The 21,913-nt window shown below is 28.5% G+C and overlaps 1 protein-coding gene across 5 annotated transcripts in view; it reads right to left on the bottom strand.

Moving 5' to 3' along the window:
* The window catches only part of LOC123264825 (protein roadkill), a 37,777-nt gene extending 18,145 nt beyond the window's left edge, over positions 1-19,632 (bottom strand). Inside the window, exons 1-2 of one of the 5 annotated variants that reach the window (XM_044728340.1) lie at positions 4,906-5,032; positions 4,786-4,801 (exon numbers count right to left, since the gene is read on the bottom strand). Coding sequence is in view for 2 of the 5 variants with exons in the window: in XM_044728336.1 (XP_044584271.1) it covers positions 4,906-5,006 (101 nt within the window). In the remaining 3 variants the exon portion in view is untranslated. Of the gene's footprint in view, positions 1-3,169; positions 3,189-4,785; positions 4,802-4,905; positions 5,660-18,244; positions 18,439-19,580 lie in introns of those variants that run through there. The other 4 variants (XM_044728339.1, XM_044728338.1, XM_044728336.1 and 1 more) reach the window with 4 other exon arrangements.
* Positions 19,633-21,913: the final 2,281 nt, after the last annotated feature.

The raw sequence follows: 21,913 nt of genomic DNA, 5'->3' as shown, positions 1-21,913 counted from the left end.
ACAATAATTTCATTCAACTGGTATTAAATCATTACATTTATTAATTTAAATCACCGTCCTTGTGTAGCTGACCTTTTTATTAAAAAACCGAACACCTAGAAAAAAAAGTCGGTTTTATTTAATCAAATTAGCCCCGAGAAAAAAAAAAAGTAAAACAGGTCTTATCGGGCATAAGCTAAATTGATGGCTGATTAAAAATAAATACAGATAACAATGAATTTTATTATTATTATCATTATCATTGGTGGAATTAAGTATTAATATATGTATTAATAAAAAGATAAAAAGTGAGTAGACGTTATCTGGATAGTGATAGGTGGATGGGAAAAAAGCAAAGTTATGTTATCAATAATCCAGTAAAGGATACGACGTAGTTTCCTTAATTAATCACTGTCGTTGTAAACAACGTTGAATATATTAATGCCAGCGGGAAGTCTAAGGACTCGTTTCATCACCGTACTATATTTTTGTTATATTATATACCGCGTACGCGATAACAAATTTCTCAACGAGATTTGCGCTGTGCAATGTAACTTGATATATATATAGGTGCATGAGTATGCATATCAATGTGGATAAATATTTTAGTCTGCTTTCTCGTAAAAACATCCTATATTTTTATAAATATGTTATTGTCATTATTATCATAAAAAAAAATTTGTAAATTTTAGAAATTAATAATCAGTACAAAAAAAAATTAATTTATTTCAAAAAAACAATTTTTTTGTTTTGTATTGAGCAGAAAAATTCTTTAAATAAATTTTACTTAATTTAAAAATTTTTTTTTCTTTTTTTTGAAGAATTTTTTTGATAATAAAATTTAATTTTCTTAAATTAAATAAAGAAAATTTTAAACAGCAATTTTTCCTAATTTAAGTAAATTTTACTTAATTCAAGTTATTTTTTTTAGTGTATTTAAAGAAAAATAATTAGCCCAAGGTTTTCAGTGATAAAATGTCAGTCGCTATAAAAAGTAAGGACGGGTCGCCCGATACTGCTCTAATAACGTGTAAAAGTTCATGTCATGTATAAATATATGAGATTGGTAAAGTTAATGTTAATGGTAGTGGTAATGGTATTGTGAGCCACGGGCTAAGACGTCGACTTAGCTTGCGAATTGGCCGTGAGGCCCAAGGTCGGCCGGTATCCCACGTCCTCAGGGTTACTGGCCCCAATGGGCTCTACCTTACATTAGTCTTGTTGTGTGTACACGCAGTTACATTTCGTCGACCGGAGTTTAAATGTTTACTGTAATAACAATGAGGATGAAGATGAGGATAATAACAAGAAATGAGAGTCCAGATAAGAGGCAACAGAAAAATTTTAAATTGTGATGTGCCTTTCTGATTAAGACTCAAGAATCTTCTTTAAGTTAACTGGCAAATTTTTTAAAAATTTTTTCAGAAGAAAACTTAAGGTTGAGGATTCGAATCTTGGGCTCAAAATTAAAAAAAAAAAAAAGTTTTTTTTTAATTAATTTAATTTATAAGAAAAATTCTAATTTTTTAATTGAGAAGATAAATTTTTTTTTTTTTTTTTTTAATTATTATTATTATTTAAAAACTGTCTTTACTAATTTAAAAAAAAAAATTTTAGTTGTTAAAAAAAAGAATTTTGATATTATATAGTTAAAAAAAAATTGACTCAATGTAATAAAAACAGATTAAGTAACAAGTTTAAAAAAAAAGCCGATCTTTGTTTACAATTATGTAATGTTTAAAACTTCCGTGACATTAAATTATTAAGAGCAATAAAAAAATTTATCAAAGTGTAAAAGAGTAATAAAAGTAATGACAGAAGAAGAAGGAGAAGGGGAGGGGATGAATAAAAAACTAAAGGGAGATTTATGGGATGAGATCGGATGGACGGCCCTGTACCCTTGAAACGAAGGTTGCCGCGAGCGAGGACACTGGCACCCTCTACTCCCCCGGCCCCTTTTCTACTCTGGATCAATTCTGGATCTAACTATATAATACCGAACTTGTATGAGTGTATTTTCTGTTTTCTCTTCTTCTCTCGCTCTGTATTTTAAGCGCAATTGATGTGTATGTGTAGATCGTTTAATTGAATGCATCATATCAGCGTCAATCAATTTACTTTCACATTTTCATTTTTAACTTGCGTTAGTCATACTATTTTCAGCCTAAGACCGTTTTCATTTTTTTTATTTGAGGATAAAGTATGTAGCGCAGTCAAAATTGGAGTAAATAAATATAAATATAAATAAAAAAAATAAAGTGAAAAGAGAGCAAGAAGGTCAAGAGAATTTTTCTGACAGCTGCGTCCGGTGGACAAAGGACGCCGGGTTATTTTTTGTCTCGCTCTTGCTTTATGTTACTTGCTACAAGTTTTTAAATATTTATACTTCTCTTATCGGTATTTTATTTACTTTGTTTAATAATCGATACGCCGATAAAGATAATATCAAATATTAATTATAATAATAAAGCTGCACGTGGATTAAACTTAATGGTGACAACGTGACGCGGGTAAGGATATTTTATGTAAACTTCCCTGCTAACACGTGATTGTAAACAGATCATTATTATTCAGTTCAGTTTGTTTTTTTACTAATCCAAAAGTTGTTTCTGATGTTTTGGATATTCGAGATATCGTTTCGATGAATCATTACTTATTAATCAGGAAATATGAGAACAAAGATGGATATTGTGATATCATATAGCAAACATGTGATCATTTTTAGATTTTTAACTATAAATAATATTTATAAAACATTAAAAAAATAATTTATTAATCAGATTTTTTTGCAGAGATTATTTATGTGAGTAAATAATTTTATTTATTTTTTTAAATATTTTATTTATTTATTTTTTTGTAATATATGTTTTATTTATTGTAAACTTTTTTGATAAAATGAAAATTTTTTTTCTTATTGAATTGTTTTAATATGTAATAATAACTTTTATGAAAATTAATTTTTAAAATTTAATTTTGGTAATAAAAATTATACTCAATAAACTTTAGTAATTTCACAATAAATTTAATGAAATTACAGAAATAAAATCATATTAATTTAATTTAATATTATTTCAAATAAAATACGTAATATAGTTTTTAATTAAATAAATAAAAATAGAATTTACTAGATAAAGCAAATAATTAAATTTCTAAAAATAAAAAATTGAGATTTATAAAAATAAAGTCTAACTTTATAAATTTACTCCAAAAACTGTCTGTAGACAAAAATTTCCAAACGTCTGGTGTACTAATGCTACTCTGTCCACTCATCCCCGTCATCATTCCTCACAACTCATAACCATGAAAAATAACTCGGAGCAGTTTAAATTTTCGTGTCAGTTAAACCGTGAATAACGGACTTGAGGTTACAAGGAGGTCACTCCGGGTTTAACGTCACTCAATTATTTTCTAAATAAAACCCAATATATTAGAACAGAACCTAAAAACGCGCCATGATACTTAAGTTAGCAGACAGACTATTTTTTATTTTGTTTTAAACACATGGAGTAATTTTTAAATTATATAAATGCAATCTTTCATAAATATTTTCTTTATAGTAAATTTTTCAATTGTGTTAATATCATAATAATTCAGTATCATAATAATTTAAAAAAATTTTTTCAATAAATAAATTATTATAAAAAAAAACAAAAATAAATTTTTCATAAAAAACAATAAATACATTCTTTTAAAAATATTTTTTCTCAGTAATTTATCAGAAAAAAAAAAAATTATTTGTGTCTAACAATTTGAGGGTCATAATACTAAAATTACCAAACATCTGATAATTAAAAAAAATTTTTTGAAGAAATAAATTATTAAAAAAACAAAACAACAATAAATTTTTTATGAAAAAGAATAAATGCTACTTTTTAAAATATTTTCTAAATAATTTATGAGTAGAAAAAAAAAATTCTTTGTATGTTTGACAACTGTGGTACCAAAATCACTCAACATCTGATCTTTAAAAATTTTTCAACAAATAATCATGATAATAAAGTTAGACGACGTTCAAAAATTTTTCTATTTTTTTCAACAATTAAATTGCAAGTAAAAGAAAATACTTAAAAAAAATTGCACGTATAATTTTTCAAATTTTCTACATGTGAAATTTTTTCTTTTAATTTAATTGTAACAATTTTTTTAATAAAAATTTTCAGATGTCGGCTAATTTAATTTTCATAAATAATAATAACAAAAAATATGAAAATTAAGTTAGCCGACATTTAAAAATTAGAAAAATAAGAAAAAAAATTTTCAATTGCAAAAAACTTGAAAAACTTTAAGTGCAATTAAAAAAAAATTTTTTTTTTGCTCCAATTTAATAAATGGAAAAAAATTAGAAACATTGGCTAACTTTAGTATTATCCAAAAAATGATTACAATTTAAAAAAATTCTGTTCAAATTTTAAAATAGAATAAAATAAAAAAACTGTCAAGTGTCTGCATCTTAAGTACCAAACCTCCAAAATCTAAACCGATCTCATAATTCTGATTAACTCGAGATAACAATTACAAGCAATTCCCACACCGAAGTTTACCATAGCAGGGTCCTCCCCCTGACACACACACAGACTCGTACTGCCCCCGATTGAACTCGATCGCACTCGACCTTAATTGTCACTCACGGTTGAGGCACAAAACCCAGCACAGCACAGTGCTGTGTTCTGTACACTCTATTCTATGCACTGGATACGAGGGCCGGTATGACCTCATCCGTCTTTCTCTCTCTCTTTCTCTCTCTCTCTCTCTCTCTCTTGAGGGTTGGGGTTGTTCAGGGTTGCTCACACTCCCACTTGCACTTACCACCACATACATCTACCTACAAACATATATTTATTATTATCATTATCTTGGGATTGGATTTGAGTCATCACATAAACATCGGACACGGTATCAAATGTGATATGAGGACAACATACATACCGCGCCAGCGCCATTCTGACATGAGACAGTCCAGATGTAGGCACTGTAAAAGTATCCAGAGAGGTGTCAAGAAGTTTATTGTAAAATCCCACTGGACACATGCGCACCTTTTATTATTATTATTTTTATTTCCCGGCTATCGAAAGCCGATCTTTGACATAATATTTTACAACAACAACAACTGACACCCTGCTTCGCTTTATCAGCTGTCACTTTTATTATAATTATAAACAACTCTATTATTCCTTCTTTTAATTATTATTAATATTTCTTCACTTGTTTTGTGTTGTTACTTCAATAGTAATTGTACTCACACATCACCTGTCACTTTATCTATCAAGTAAAATCAACATGTCAAGTCTCGGAATTTTTCTTCTTCAAAATAAAAAAAAAAAAACTCGGGATAAATTAAAAAAAAACCGAGGCGAGCACAAAGAAACGTCACGTCACTTCTGAGCGTCGTTTAACGACCTCCTATTCTGATTCTGATTTTAAAATAACTGATGGTGTATTATATGTACAATATATATTTAAAATTATAAATATATATGTATTTGTCGTTAATTATAATTAAAATTATTAATTAATAATTGTTGCCGTAATAAAAATATATTAGAACAGGACGCAAGTTACAGTTGAGAGTGGTAATGAAATTCTCACGCTGCAGCGAAGCGGCTCGGCGGACTGTGTTGATCACCCGGTGGACCACGAGTCTCGACTCCGACTCCGACCTCGGTAGTGGCACTACTGAGCTCCAACCGATCGTCTCGCCGGTTATCCCCACCATAACCTCCCCGAGGTTCCACCGATCGGGCGGCTCCGGGTGAGCTCGGGATACCAAATCGTCTCACTCCCGCACCGCGCGACCTCATGTCGCGGACACCGGGCTCCTCCAACCAGGGACGAACCACGGACCACCTTGTCGTTTAAATATTGTAATTTTATTTTGTGGGAGGGAAAAAAAAGTTTTTTTTTTAAGATTTTTGAATTTTTTTTGATTTAAGGGTGGGGGTAATTGTGAAAAGTGGGGGGTAATGAGGATTTACTTGAATTATGATGGCTGGCTGGGAATGAGGAAGCACGTGCGTGCGCACGTGCGAAGCTGTCGTGTATGATAAGCCAGCGATATTCGTTAATAAGCAATTTTTTGAAAAAAACTTTTAGGATATACAATTTTATTATTATTATTATTATTATTATTATTATTATTATTATTATTATTACAAATTTAATTATTTCTTTTTTTTTCTTCAATAATTAAAAATGGACTTTAATAAAAAAATTTATTTGATTTAAAAAAATAATTTGTCTTGAAAAAGTTCTGAAGAATTAAATTTTATCGAAGAAAAAATTTTTTTTAATTCTTTAAATTGCTTGCAATGAATAACTATACAAAGAAAAAGAACATGTAACATATTGTGAAGTACAATGTGACATATAATAGAGTTTCTATAGATTAGACCAAAAGCCTCGTAAGTTGTTTGATGCAAGTACGCAAGGACGAGTACGTTAAACAAGACAGAAGGTCATGTATTATGTTAAAGGCATGTCATACAGTACTTGTTAGCGTTTTAAAGACGCATCAATGCTCTCAATGTAATGGTAATGATAATCATTACCGTTATTAACCGTATGCTTTATTCAGTTTATTTTTCAGTATGGAAATAATTTAAATACTATTTAATTACTCGAAATTTATGGATACAATACTAAAAAGTCCTTAAACTCATATTCAATTAAATTTAAGTGATATTAATTTTTATGTTAATATTTTTCTACTCTAGCGAAATTTAACCTTAGAAAAAAAAAATAGTCATATAATAATTAAGAAATTATCATTGAATATATTTTTTTATAGGTCTTGATGTGTTCATATATAATTTTCGACGTCTATTAGCCTAATATAGTCATTTCGACGAAAGTTAGTATTAAAAATTTTCGACAGGTGGCGCATGATCACTAAATCTTCTCGCTACCAAACAGTTAAGTTTTAAAATACATATAAATTATGTTTTTCTGATATTGTTTTTTTTTTTATTTTAAACAACTAATGAAACATTTTTAGTTTAATACGAAATGTTAATTGACGTACAGATTAAAAAAAAATAGAATAAAGAATTGAAAAATTTATTTTCCCCAAACTTGAACATAAAATATTTAAGAAATTTTTATTTTTAAATTAATTGTAATTATTTATTAAAACAATATAAATCTAACTATCGCTCAAATCTCTGAATATACTTTTAATCACATTGCATAATTAAAGATACTCTTGTAAATTACAATTGGTCGCTCCTATTCTCATCCCACTTAATCCGCAATTAAATATTAATGGTTTTATTTTATTCATTTTCACCGACAAAATTTATTTTCGATCTATACGAATTTATCTAATCCTTATACATACACAATATATGCAACCAACCGAAGTAAGAATACATGTATATATGAATAGATGTATAGATATATACAAGTATAGAATCAACTACATCAGGTCACGTAACTTTCTCGAATCTAAAACGCCGGCTCGAACAGAATTAATTCATTTGGTTACGTCATTTTGTTGTCTACTAAACTCTCACTCAATTTAAATCTCGTTATTTTTATTCTAACTATTTTCTCTTCACTTCTATTTCAATTTATAATCTGGGATTAGTAATTTTATTTAATTGCAAATGGTTATTTACAAATCAACAAAAGTAATATACATTAGAAAAAATACAGAAAGTAATCGAGTCGTAAGTCGGATGGAGACTTCAAAATTTTATTAAGAGAATGTAAGTAAAAGTGACGACGGTCAACAACGAAATGGCCGCGGCAGGCAAAATGGGAGCGGGTTTGTGTCAAAATAATAAAATAGTTGGTATAGGTTATTTAGCAAGCAGCTTGATATTATTTTTATTATTATTATTATTTATTTATTTATTTTTTTATTGGACGTGCTTTCTAAAGCCTATTTACTGAATATGAAAGAACGAACGAACGAAACTAAACACAAAGTAAAGGTGGGTTGCGCCAACGGCCTAATGTGAGAGTGTGCAGTGGTGGTGGTTTGTCCAAGCATCTGCGGCCAAACTCGACTAGAGAAAGGGTGAATGTGCCAATGCCCTTCCCTTATATATTTATATATGTGAAGAGAGATATAGAGAGATAAGACCAGTATTGCTATTGCTATATTTATACATATAAATATAAAATATATTGCTACCACTATTAAGCTGCTACATACTGTTTAACTTTTTTCTTTCTCTTTAATTTTGTTCTCAATACTCACTGGCTCCCCGATGGAATATTACTTCAAGCAATATACCAGTCTGCAGTACATATATGAATGTTCATATGTTTCATAAGTATTTTGCGGAGGTGAGACTGTTTCTATTCGCAAAATAATGTCTCAGCGGATCTCGACTGTCCTATTTTAAAACACAGTAGCTGAAAAATTTTTAACCTGATTTTTTTTCGGTACTTTTGCATATTTTATTGCTGCAAATAAGTAATCTGACTTTTTTCACTATCTTTATTGATTAAATTTAAGATTTTTTTTTAATTTGGTTTTTAAGATCGTAGTTAGGTGTACTTAGTGAAAATAAGATGAAGCAATACTAGTGGGGTTTTGATCATTAATTTAATAGTTTATTATATTATATTGTTGAAATAATAATCTGAGATTAGAAAACGATGCTCTTTTGATCTAAAAGAATATTAAGATAATTTTCTTAGTTCAAGTTAACCTTTTCAGTGCAGCTTCGTGCCTATGGCGTGCAATAAATACATTCTATGTCAACAGTATTCGAATTGAGAGTTGGTTATATATTTCAGCAATTATATTGTGTAATATTAATCATAATCTTTGTAACAACTGTCAATTTTATTGTTATTGCTGATGGTTTGTTTTGTTTTATTTTTTTTATTTTGAATTATTTAATTTTTTTTATATTATACACTGAGAAAAAAAATACTTTTATTAAGAAAATTTTCTTGATACAAGAATTTATATTCTTAAAAATTTTCAAGAATATATATTCTTAGCTCAAGAAATTGTTAAATTGATTGAAATAATTTTTACTTAATTTAAATAAAGCTGTTCTTTTGTTTATCTATTATCCAAAGATAAATATTGATGTTTTTCTCTTCAGAAATTAATAATTAATAATAATCAGGGTGACGACTGAACACTAATTTCTAAATTCCCTGACTTTTCCCTGACCAAAAATAAAATTCCAGAACCTACAAAAAAATAATTATTATTTAAATACTCGTTATAATTGCAAATTATTTTAAAAATAATTTTTGTATGCTAGAATTCATATCTAATATCCAGAATTGAGTAAAAATTTGGAACTATAAATTATGTTATACTTTTTTGTGGATTTTCAACTATTCAAAAAAGATCAGTTTCTTTCGATTAAATCTTTATAACTTTTGAAAATACAATAATTGATATTATTATTATCATTAATCATTGAGAAGTAATACTTTTTTTTTTATTATTAATTATCCATACATTTAGTTTTTTTAATATTATTGATCACAAAAAAGAAGAAATATAAATTAAGAAATTAAATAACATCAATTAATATTAAACATTATTTACAGTACGATTTTTAGAATGCTATAGAAATAATTTATTATTTCTACAGCATTCTAGTTTATTTTTTAAAATAAACTAGAAATTTCCCTGACCCAAGTTAAAACTCCCTGACTTTTCACTGACTATTCCAGAAATTTCAAATTCCTTGACATTTCCAGATTTTTCAGGTTTTCCAGGTCAATCGTCACCCTGATAATAGAATATTTTATCGTTAGCGAGTTTCTTGAACCAAGAAATTGTTAATTGAGTAAAAGTATTTTTTTTTTCTTAGAGTACTAAAAAAATCAACAAATCAACAAAAAAATTAAAAAGAAAATGTAATACTTTCCCATAAATAATTAGCGATTGGCAAGAAAGGTGTTCATGGAGCTTCCCACCGCGGATAGTAAATAGTAGACAGGAGGTTGGCATGTCAGCCAGCAAAAGTGCTAGTGCAAGTAAGCGGGAGAGAGTCCTACCCACTATCATTATTATTGTTATAATTATTAAAATAATAATAATAGTTTTAAAAATGATTATTATTATTATTAGTTTCTAGAAAACAAAATCGTACGAAATGCCGTACTCAGCTCTAATACTCAAACAAAACGGTACAGTACGAATACAAACTCGAGCGGTACCAAATATATATGATAGTGTATAATAGTAGTGAGATATATCGACCAGGAGCTAGAAGCGCAAGAACAGAGAGTACAGCCACGAGCACACCCGTTCTATCCTGTGACCTGACCTCGTCTGAACCCTCCATTCCACCGGCAGTCAGTTCGCCCTAACACAATCACCTCCACGTAACCTCGTACACCCTCCACCCTCGTCACTCTTCACCCCCTTTTCCGCTCTCGCTCCCGCCTCCGTTTCCTCTCTTCTCCGCTCCTCTTCTCTCCTCTAAACCAACTCCTATCCTTGTACTCTCATCTGGTCCTATCGTATCCTATATAATACCCACTACCACCACTCGACGTTTCCAACGCTTCCCAGTCCTACACGAACCATTATTTATATATAATAGTTTAGTTGTATACAATATTAACGTTTCTAAGTGGAACAACCTTCTAAATGACAAATGCCTCTCTATTCTTCTTCTGTTTAACTCCTAACTAATATAAATAAAAGTTTTACATTTTATTTGTTTACTTTTTATCTAAAGCTCTAAAAAAATCTTTATAAGTGGCCAAAGTTAAATTTTTCGAAAAAAGTTACAAAGAATAAAAAGATTATTTGAGTCGAGAAATTTTTTTTTTATTTTTAGTTAATTAATTTTTCTTTTTTTTTATCTAAAGGATGTTAATGTAGGTACAAATGTGCATTGTATATGTACAGCAAGTGGTAACCAGAATCGGAAAGCTTTTGTTAAGGATAGTTTGGAATTAGTTAGCCACAAGCCGTCGTAAAACCTCAACATGTATGCCCAGTATACTATCAAAAAAGCATTTTCATGGAAAACCGATCTATCACATTTCAATTTTAACTCACATTTATATTGCGCACACATATGTTGGGATAAATGATAAATTACGCTACAAAATGGAATTTACTAGGATTTAAAGTGTAAAATAAAATTCAACTATTTTATTATTATTATTATTTTTTTCAAACAGATAATTATTCACCAAAAAGAAAGTATTTATTATTTGGGTCAAAAATAAGAATTTTGATTATAGTCTTCATTTTATAACCATGAAATAATTATTTTAGTCAGTTAAAAAAAAATTTTTAGTACAAAAAAGTATACAAGGACCTAAAACACCAGTTTTTACGATGAAAAAAATGAAACAAAGGGTACATAATTGTAACCATCTATTTTCGGTCGTAAAAATAATTGTTCTTGTTTTTATTTTTAATCTCTTAAAATTACAGCACTGTGACTAATAAAATTACTAAAAATTTATTTTGAAGCTTTCTAAAAGAACAAAGTCAAAGCTAAACAGAATAATTAATTTGTCTGAAAAAATAAAAATATTATTTTCTTCCCTGGAGATAAAAAAGCTCTAGAATTCTGTCCTTTGATAAAAATACTAAATTTTAATAAAATGAAACCCTCGTGAATGTTGAGCCAAAAAAGGGTCGTCGAGACAATGCTTTAATCTTGAATTAAGCATCTCTGTATAATCGCCGCAATTATAATGCGAATACAAAATACAACGACCGAGACAATATTTCACTGGGCTGTAAATTAGCGGACATACATAAGAACATACAGAACATACACGTACAGTATATATTATTATAATTTATCGTGGATTTTATCCCGTTACCAAAGTAATTATCGTTTTAAAGTGGCCTCGGTAATTATCAATGAATTATCTCAAGATAAAACCACTCACGGAAATACTCAAAAAAACTCCCCCTCCCCCTTCTACCTTTTTTCGCGGACATGCACCATACATCACCGAAATACCATGTAAATAATAAATGAAATATATTATGGATACTTTCATTATCGAGAAAGTTTTTGGAGCTTTAATAATTCCCTCGCATGCGACCTCATGTAATGGTTTCATTTTTACTTGCATTTTTTATCCTCCCGGTAAACTTACAAGTTGCCAAGTAAAGAGGACAGAGTAATAAATTTTTTTTATTACACATTTTGCAACTTTGTAATCAATGTTACATTTCATATGTTAAATATAAATATTATTTACGCTGGCAATAAAAACAATATTATTCATTTTATTTATATGACCGTAAATATCGTGACATTATAATGCTGTGTAATGGTATTTTAAATTCAATTTAATGCTTAAATATCACTGTTACATTATACAAATATATCGAGGGCAAATCTAACCAGAAGAAGTTGAATTTACGACATATTATAAAAGAACTTTTTATTTTTTCCGACTTATCTTTCTATTAAATTTTTTCTTAAGTTCAAAAGTTAAGAAAATGATTTTTTTTTAATTTTTATTGTTGTAAAATATTTAAATAAGTATTAAATTCGACCAAAGTAAAAGGAAATTCCTACAGTTTGGATATATAAACTGTAAACAGAGCTTTAAATGTCTCAAATTAAAAGATCAGGGTTCGAATCTCAGTTAAGACAATCTAAGTTTTAAAAAATTAACAAGCTACACGGAGAAATATTAATTATACTACCTACTATACAAAAATAGTAACTCCTACTATCGAAAATAATAATTGTAATTATTATAAATTATAACTGTTACAATCAAAGATGGTAACTGTAACCATCTCAGGTTGTAAAAATTCTGAAAGAAAAAATAATATAAATTTACTTAATTAAATCCTTTATTTACATCAATATTTTAGCTAATGTACATTTTTTTCTTTGAAATATTAAAATATTATAAATTCCTTTCAAAATTTTATTTTGAAAATTTGATTTTTTTTAAGATTTAAAATTTCTTTTTTGAAATTTTAATTTTTTTTTTAATTTGAATTTTATTGAAAATTTTGATTTTTTTGGAAATTTCAAATTCTTTTTGAAAAATTTGGCATTGAAATTTGTTTTAGACAAATAAAAATTTATAAATATAATTTCAATCTGAATTTAATCCCGATTTTTTGTGCACTACACTGCACTAGAGCTGCTTTTAGTTTATTCAGAAATGCATCCACGGTAACGCAGATTCTTAATTTTTTAAATATTTTTTACTAGCTTAGATAGTAGTTATTATTATTACTGATGGTAACTGCAACCATCAGGTTATATTAGGAATTACGATTTTAATAATAGTAATAACTAATTAAAATAATAACAGTTATTATTACTGATTACCATCATAATAGTAGTAGCTACCATCAGGATGGTAAATACTACAATTCAGATGGTTTATTAAATTATTTAAATAATATTTACTATTATCGAATTAAGTTAATAGATTTTAACATAACTAGATAATAAACTCTACTATAAAATTTTCTCCGTGTACAAAAAAAAATTCAATATTTATATGAAAATCTAATGGCAAATCTCCAAAAAAAATCAACAATAAATATTATCCATTGAAATAAACAAATTCTCTTTAGTCTTTAAATTATATTACAAACAGTTCATGAGACTTTTAAATGACACATGACACTTAAGCAGCATTTATTTATTCAGAAACATTTGGCATCGTTTCATCGTACATTAAAGTCTAATTTACAAATTTGTGGGCCAAGAATTTTCTTTTAATTATTCATGACCGGTTGAGTTTTTAGTTTAAGGTTTTAAGGAGTCTATTAAATTTATTTTGGTAGCGGACTCTTTCTCGATTAACGCCGACTGCAATTATTATTGGTATTGTCATTATTAATTAATAGTTAGACATTGTCATAACGGTCGCATTAATATAATAGGGTCAAAGTCAAGATGGAAGAGATCCGATACGGATTATGCTCAACTCGGTCAAGGCGGAGGAGTCTCAAGTGCTTCATAGGACACTCGCACGGTGAATAGACTTTATTAATTTATTATTGTTAATTTTATTGTCATGCTCTTTTAATCTGTTTCATTTCTAATTGTTTATTTACTCATTTTACCACAAACTGTTTTTTTTTTTTATCCGTCATTATCATTAAATTTAAAGACTTAACTAATTATTAAGCAATGAGAAATTAATTTTAATATAAAAAATTTTTAATTGTAGAGTTTCTCTCTCTTTAAAAAAAAAAAAAGTGTAACGGAAGCCAAAATTACATAAAATCGAGCAACAAGGCCCCTGGGAGTGGTTGAAAAAGGGAAAAGTCCAAAGTGATGTTTAAAATTTTCCAGCAACTCGCAAGATTTCCTCAGAGAGCCGGTCTTTATTCCCCCAACTGTGTTTATTTATATACAAATCTATCTTATTCGTGCAGTTATTTTCCTTGAGCGGAAAAAAATAAATTTCCTTCTTTCTAGACAGTCGCTCTAATGTAAATATTTAAAGCCCACTCACACTTTTCTCGGCTATAGACACTAGGAAGAAGTAAGAAAATCGATAAACCTTTATTTCTATATTAAGAATTCAAATTTTTATGAGATCAATCACTGATGATTTGTCTATAAAAATAAGTACTAACTAACTAAAGTTAAATGTGATGTATAATATAGAAAGTGTTTCTATAAAAATAGATTTTAACGAGGCTTACGCGTTGTACTTATGACTCAAACTCAGTGTATAATATTCAATATTTGACGTGGGATAAAAATTAATATACACAGAAATAACAATTTCTTGACTAGAGAACAAAATTCTTAGTTTAAAAAAATTTTCGGGTGCGTGAAAGAAGACCGAAATTGTGTTGGCTGAAGTCAAAATTTTTCGAGAAATTCTATTCTTGGTGGAAGTAATTTTTTCTTCATTCAAATTATCATAAATACTTAATAGAATAAATTTTTATATTTAATCAAGATTTTTAGATAATTTAGGGAAGCAGCGCCACCTACTTCAACTGAGAAAAAAATTTTCTCACCTTAAGAAAAGAATATTTGATTTCTCTTGAATATTTTTCTCACCTTAAGAAAAGAATATTTGTTTTCTCTTGAATATTTGATACCCATTTTATATTATTTTAGCATGCAATTATACATATTGAATGAAAAAAAATGATTCAATATTATTTGATCTTCTCATTTGACATGTTAATCAATAAAAATATTAATGAAAATTTACTTCTATCTTTACTAGGGTGGCGTAAAAAAACCAACTATTTTTTTTTTGAGTCTCGAGTGAAAAAATGTCAGTTTTTGATGTTTTAAGAGCCCTCTTCAAAGAACAGCTCAAAAAAAAATTTTTAAGAGGTCGCTCCAAATTTTTTTAAATTTCGAAAATCTTCAAAAATCGAGATTTTTTTTTTTTATTTTTTCTTCTCGTTACGTCTTAATTTTATAGACCAAAAAAAAATAAGTTCCTGAAAGTTTCAATTCAAAATTTAAATTTTGAAAAGTCGCTCATAATTTTTTTTAAATTTCAGAGTCAAAAAATGCTAATCCAATTAAATAGTCACTAATACATTGAAAAAAAATTATGAGCGACCTTTTAAAAATTACATTTTGAACTGAAACTTTCAGGAAATAGTATATGACACCCCTTGAGAAGGAAAATAAGAAAAGCCTCAGATAACATGTAATTGTTGGCCGAGGCGAAGCCGAGGTCAATAAATATGTGATCTGAAGTTTTCTTTTTTACTTCCCAAGGGCTGTATACTATTTTTTTGTCCGAGGAAGGCGGAAAGCGGCAACTTTGTTTAGCGCAGTGGGACGAAAGTTGCCACTTTCCGCTCAGAGGGCAAAAAACCTTTTTTTTTGGTCTATAAAATTATGACGTAACGAGAAAAAAAATTTAAAAGAAAAAATTCGATTTTTGAAATTTAAAAAAATTTGGAGCGACTTGTTAAAAATTTTTTTTTAAGTTGTCTTTTGGAGAGAGTTCTTAAAACATCAAAAACTAACATTTTTTCACTCGAGACAAAAAAAAAAATAGTCGGTTTTTTTGCGCCACCCTAATCTTTATATTTAATTTTTTGGAGCAAGAGAAAAATTTTTTCAAGACAAGAAAATTTACTTCTATCAAAAACTAAATTTTTTGGAGCAAGAGGCTGAACTTTCTCAAAATAAGATTTTCTTGACTTAAATAAATTTTCTTGGATCAAAATACGTATTTCTTAAAGCAAGAGAATTAATTTTGTTGGAATGAGTGAAATTTCTTGTCAAAAAAAAATTTATTTTTCGCTCAACAAAATAATTAGGAAGAAAAATATTTTCTTGGCTCAAGTGAACCTTTTTTCTGTATAAATACATTTTTTATTATTATTATTTTTGATAATAAAAAAAATCACACCCTCAAAAAATTTCCTTATCAATTTCGTCGGATCTCCCCGCCACAAAATTCAACGTTAAAAAAAAAGGTCGAATTTTCGGTAAAAGCATAAGCCTGAGGATAAGGACGCGGAGAATCATTCCCTTAAAGCTTTCGGCTAATGAAAATACCTGGTACCCTCGACCAGGGTCGGCTCAGCACAGACTTCTCAATAGAAGGGACAGATAGAGCTTTCACGCGAATTTCCACCCTCGGATCAATGCCATGCAGCTTTGCCACTACACACTCTCTTTATTTTTTAGGTTGTTTCGATTCACCCTGGCACACAATAATTCACCCAACTTCTGCCTCGCATTTCCTTCCTAACAAACTCTTAACCCTGCCCCTAAAGCTCCTCGTTATAGTCAACGACAAACTCACTCTCGAATGTCGTACTGTGCACTCTCTACTTTTCTTGTCTCTAGGGTTTTGGTTGGATTTACCAGCCCTCGCACTAAAATGTCAGAAAATATAATTACTTGTCGTCGTTAAATATTTTTTTTTTTTTATAAAAATAATTTATTTTACTAAATTTTCGATTTATTAAAATATTAAAATTTTTATTTTATTTTAACGATAAATATTCCCGATGAAATTAAATATTTTAAAATAATTGTAATGGTAATAATGAGGCGAGCCGGAAGCACTGGAGGTTATACGAGAGGTTACGCGTCATAGGATTAACATTTATTTTATTTTTCCTTATCAAGAGCACACTACCTTTTATTTATTTTATTTTATTTCATTTTGTATGTAATATTGCTTTATTGTATGAGCAAACGAATAAAGTGTGTAGAAACGCGATTCTCCAGACCGAGGAGAGGAGAACAAAGAGGGAGGTTAAAGTATAGCATTAAGTGATACAGAATGTCCTCGATCTCCGTTTTATATTTACTTGTCCAGCTGGCCTTACTAAAATTCTCCGACAACTTTTTCATTTGTTATTTTCAGTTATTTTAATCATTGATACTACTTTTTATTTTCTTAACAATCAAAACACTTTATTTTTGTTATAAATTATAAATTAATAATATACTGAACTTGAGTAATTTACAAGGTGAAAATTAGTTTGTATTTTAAATGAGTAATTAAGCGGAGGTAAAAGTTGCGTGAACTACCAAGCAAAGGCCGGGGTTCGAACCCCAGCGTCGTTTAAAGATAATTTAATTATTTTCGAAAAAAAAAACTACGGTCAATTAACACCGATAGATTAATTGAGGTTTGAAACAACTTTCTTATTAATTATTTTATAATAAATAAATTTTCAATTTTAATAGAAATTTCTAACTTATTTCTGTTAAAATAAACTAAATAATTTCAAAAGATTTTTAATTGATTAAAAAAAAAACTCTTGTGAATTTTTTTTTTTACAAATTTAAAAATAACTTTATAACAAAAAATGATTAATCATTATTGATAAAAAATATAATTATTTTTAATTCTTTGTCATTGAAATCGGGGTTTAATTTCCGCCGCTAGTTGGCGCTGTTTTGAAGTAACCTAATACCTTTACTAAAATAATATTTGAAATAATAATCTAAGCTTCTAACGAATGTAATATAATAAATAAAAAAATTTCATTTTTTCGAAACCTTGAAACCAAAAGCTATTAAAAACTGATTACGCTTCTATTAAAAAAAAAAAAAAAAAATAATCTATTAAAGCAAAATTATTTTTACGGCAACCGCTAGGTTACCCACGCACAGCATTGTGTCTCGTTGAATTCCGATCCGACTGTTAACTAAAGTCCGTTAGGCTTCGCGACCCGGACCACTCCAGGATAAGGAAGTTGCTCCGAAATGATATCGAGGCCACGGCATTTTAAATCCCGAGCTCGATACGAGTCCAGCTCCGACAATCACAAACTTAATTTGTCATTGTTATTTTTTATTTTGTTCTTCCGCGATTACAAGCTACTCAATTCTCCAATTAAATTAGTACGTAGCATGTCCGTGTACAAACTTACCGACAAATTGACGTCAATGCCTTGTGTGTCTTGAAACAATTTATTGAATTTTTTAATAACATTGCTCTCAATGCCACTGTACACATTACCACGACACTTTTTTATTTTTTATTGCTTTTAATAATTTATTATTTTTAGGCGTATGTATATCCTACATGCGCGCGTTGTAATAGACGTTATAATAGACACTGGATCCAGTGATCAGAATTGATCACCATTTTTCCACGCAAGGAAGTACGTCTAATAATATTATACTTAGAGATTACGGTATTCGAAAAGCGCGCGCGCAAACTAAGCGCGTTAGTCATTTTTATGCTTGTGTTTAATAGAAATATACATATGAATACATATTTATATATACACGTAAATAATTGGTACTATATATATACCAAAGTATAAACATACGTTTAATATCTTTACGTAAGCCGAGGACGAGTGATGTCATTCGGTGCACTCGTGTCGGAACCGATCGTCAATTTAAAATAATTACTCCACTTTTTTGCATCAAGACCTCAAAATTTTAAATCATGTCGAACAAAATCAAGCAAACTTTTTGTAACTATAATAATTATTAATTTTTGTACTTAATAAAAAATTTGAGTTTCCTTGTAAGATTTTACCACGCGTGGGTTTTTTTCCGCTTTGCTTCTCAACGGATGATTACTTAATCGGTTTGTGTTTGATTGCGCAATTATCACGGATCATGAATAGATACTTGACGTTTAATTTTTATTTAAAGAATGAGGAAGTGTAATTTTGTTTTTTTTTTTTTTTATAAATATTCTTAATATTTGATTTGATTAGTTATGAAACACTTTCATTTTTCACTAAATTAAAGCTAATGTAAGTTTAAATTATTTTTTTTTTTTATATTTTAAAGTTAATACTTTTGACTAACTTTTCTTTTTCCATTGAAATATTCAGTTGAAATTTATGGTACGTAGATTATTCTTTGTGAGATAAAAGTTATAAATTAGGTCAAATTTTTGAATTTAAAAACTTTTGTCTTTAAATTAATATAAATGTTGTTGAAGTTTTTAAAATTAAGTCAGAAAATTTCTAATGAATATTTTGAAATCTAATATTCTTCAAGCGCCTAATCTAAGAAAAATCTATTGTTTCATTTGACCCTAATAATATAAATATAAAGGAAACCAGACCACGATGACCTCTTTTAAGACCTCCGCGAGTAATTATTTCTCTTATTTTTTTTTTTTAATTTACTCTATCGTAAATTTATTGTAAGAAACTTCAAAGAAAGCACTTTTTTTTTTTTACTTTTCGGAGGTTGAAAAAAATTCAAAATTATATTTAATAAAAAATAATAATTCTTTACCAAAATCCTGGAATAGTCCGCTCTGGCCCGTGTTTCCGTGATCTGGATTATCTATATGTACATGTATATTTGTTTTAATTAAAACAATAAAATAAAAAAAATATTTAAATATTAGTTAAAAAATAATTTAAATAAAAATAATAATATTAAATTAATGTCTTAAAATTTATTGCATCAATTTCATCATCAGTTAGAAAATTAAGTGAGCGAAAAAAAAAAATTAAAATAGAGTTTTAAGAGAAAGCTCATGTGTGAGAAGCGGTAAAAGAAAATAAAAGAGTTCATAAATAAAGTAATGAGTTTGTGAATAATATAAATAAAATAATTGAATGTAAATGGTATGGGATACGCAATCGAAACTTTTGTTGTGACACTATTGGGGGAGTGAAAGGACAGAGAAAGAGAAATGCTGTAGTTTATCGAGTTTTTAGAAGCAACTTTTACTTATTCTTCGAAGAGTAATCTTCGATATAAATATATATGTATACAATTTACAATGTTTTTTTTTTTAGTTTTATAAGAACGAACTTATACTTTTTACTCGGCTGCTGTTTGGTGAATTATTAACATGTCGTTAGAATCAAAGGCACCGAATATCATTTCGAAAGCGTAACACATTTGAAGACAAAGCATGGGAGCACTAATTTACGACGGCGTTTGGCTCGTATGCCTGATTTTTAAAATTTCTGGCTCAAGGACAGGAGCAAGCCGGGTTACTCATTTTTTCGATGTTTCAGAGGCTGGAGAAATTAGAAATTTTGCTTTAGAAAAATGAGAAATCACCTTTATGTTTTGTTTTTTGTTAGTTCAATATTATTTCTAAATCATTTTACTTTGCATATCTTTTTGAGAATTTTAAAAAGTTTTTGCAGGTGTAAATAAATTTATTTTATTTTTATGGATTCAGAGATTTTTTAACTTCCCGCTAAGAAAATTGAAAATTTTCAAAAATCGGGAAGTTATTGGTTTTACCCCGATTTTCGAAAGTCGAGTTTTCATCATATCTCGACGTTTTGAGGTCCTAGGAAGCTTCCCCGAATGTTTCCGCGATGATGTCCGTACGTATGTATGTACGTACGTACGTACGTACGTATGTGTGTGTGTGTGTGTGTGTGTGTGTGTGTGTGTGTGTGTGTGTGTGTGTGTGTGTGTGTGTGTGTGTGTGTGTGTGTGTGTGTGTGACCCTCTTATAACTTTTGAACGGCTCGACCGATTTCTTCGTGGTTGGCGCCATTCGAAAGGGCTTGACCAAACTTAAATTTTGAATATACTTTGGAATGATTCGGACCAGTAGATTTTGAGAAATCCCAAAAAAAACTAAAAAAAAAAATTTTTTAAAAGTGGTTTTTTTGGAATAACTTTTAAACGGCTCTAACGATCGATTCCAAAAACTAATCAGCTCTTAACATTAAAAAGCCACGTCGATCGCTGCCAGTCCGGTCGAAATCGATTAATTTGTTCGTGAGTTATCGTTGTCGAAAAAAAACCGAAAAAAGTGTTTTTTTGGAATCACTCCGAAATTTCTAGTACAATCAATTCATACTCAAAGATTCTTTATGAGGCTTTAAAAACTGCGTCGAATGCTGCCAACTGCGTGAAAATCGGTTCATTCATTCAAAAGTTATTGTGGTTTGAAAATTCAAAAAGTTGTGTTTTATTAAGCTGCTATTAGAGTTTTGAGCTCGGAGAGCTCAAAATGAGCGGGAAGTTGCAGAGATGGCCTTTAGGGTCAACCGTCGTCCTAATTTTTTTCTTGATAAAAAAAAAATAAAACGCTGATAAATTTTTATGATTGATTTTTCTGACGTTCAAATTGTTCAAATAATTTTTTCTAGGTTTTAATATTTTAATAAAATAAAACTTTTTTATAATTAAAAATTTTTTAATCAAAGTTAGGCTGAATTTTATCCAATTTTCTCATCTATATTATTAAGAGAATAAGCAAAATTTTGTGGCCAGTGTATTTATATGATAAGATGGGTTTTTATGATTAAATTTGGTATCGTTGAAAAAGTCCTGACCTAAAGTTGTGCCTTTTCAATGTTTCATATGCTTTTCTAATAAAATAGTTTATTTATTATGATAAGTTTTTGAAGTAGTTATAAATAGATTCGAATTTAGCGATAAACAAAATTTGTTTATTTATTTACTTTATTTTGTACACGTGAATATGGTTACATGTAAAAAATTAATTTATATAATTAAGAGACTAAGAAAAATTTAGTAACGGGTATATCTTTATCGTAAATTGGGTTTGATATTTTTTAGCGATAGTTATTTATGATTTAAATAATTGAGAGACAAAAGAAAATTTTGTGATGAGAATATTATTA

The sequence above is a fragment of the Cotesia glomerata genome, linkage group LG5 (assembly GCF_020080835.1).
Source record: "Cotesia glomerata isolate CgM1 linkage group LG5, MPM_Cglom_v2.3, whole genome shotgun sequence".
Classification (NCBI taxonomy): Eukaryota; Metazoa; Arthropoda; class Insecta; order Hymenoptera; family Braconidae; genus Cotesia; species Cotesia glomerata.
Note: the sequence above shows the minus strand (reverse complement) of the source record. Positions and strands in the feature narration are given on the sequence as shown.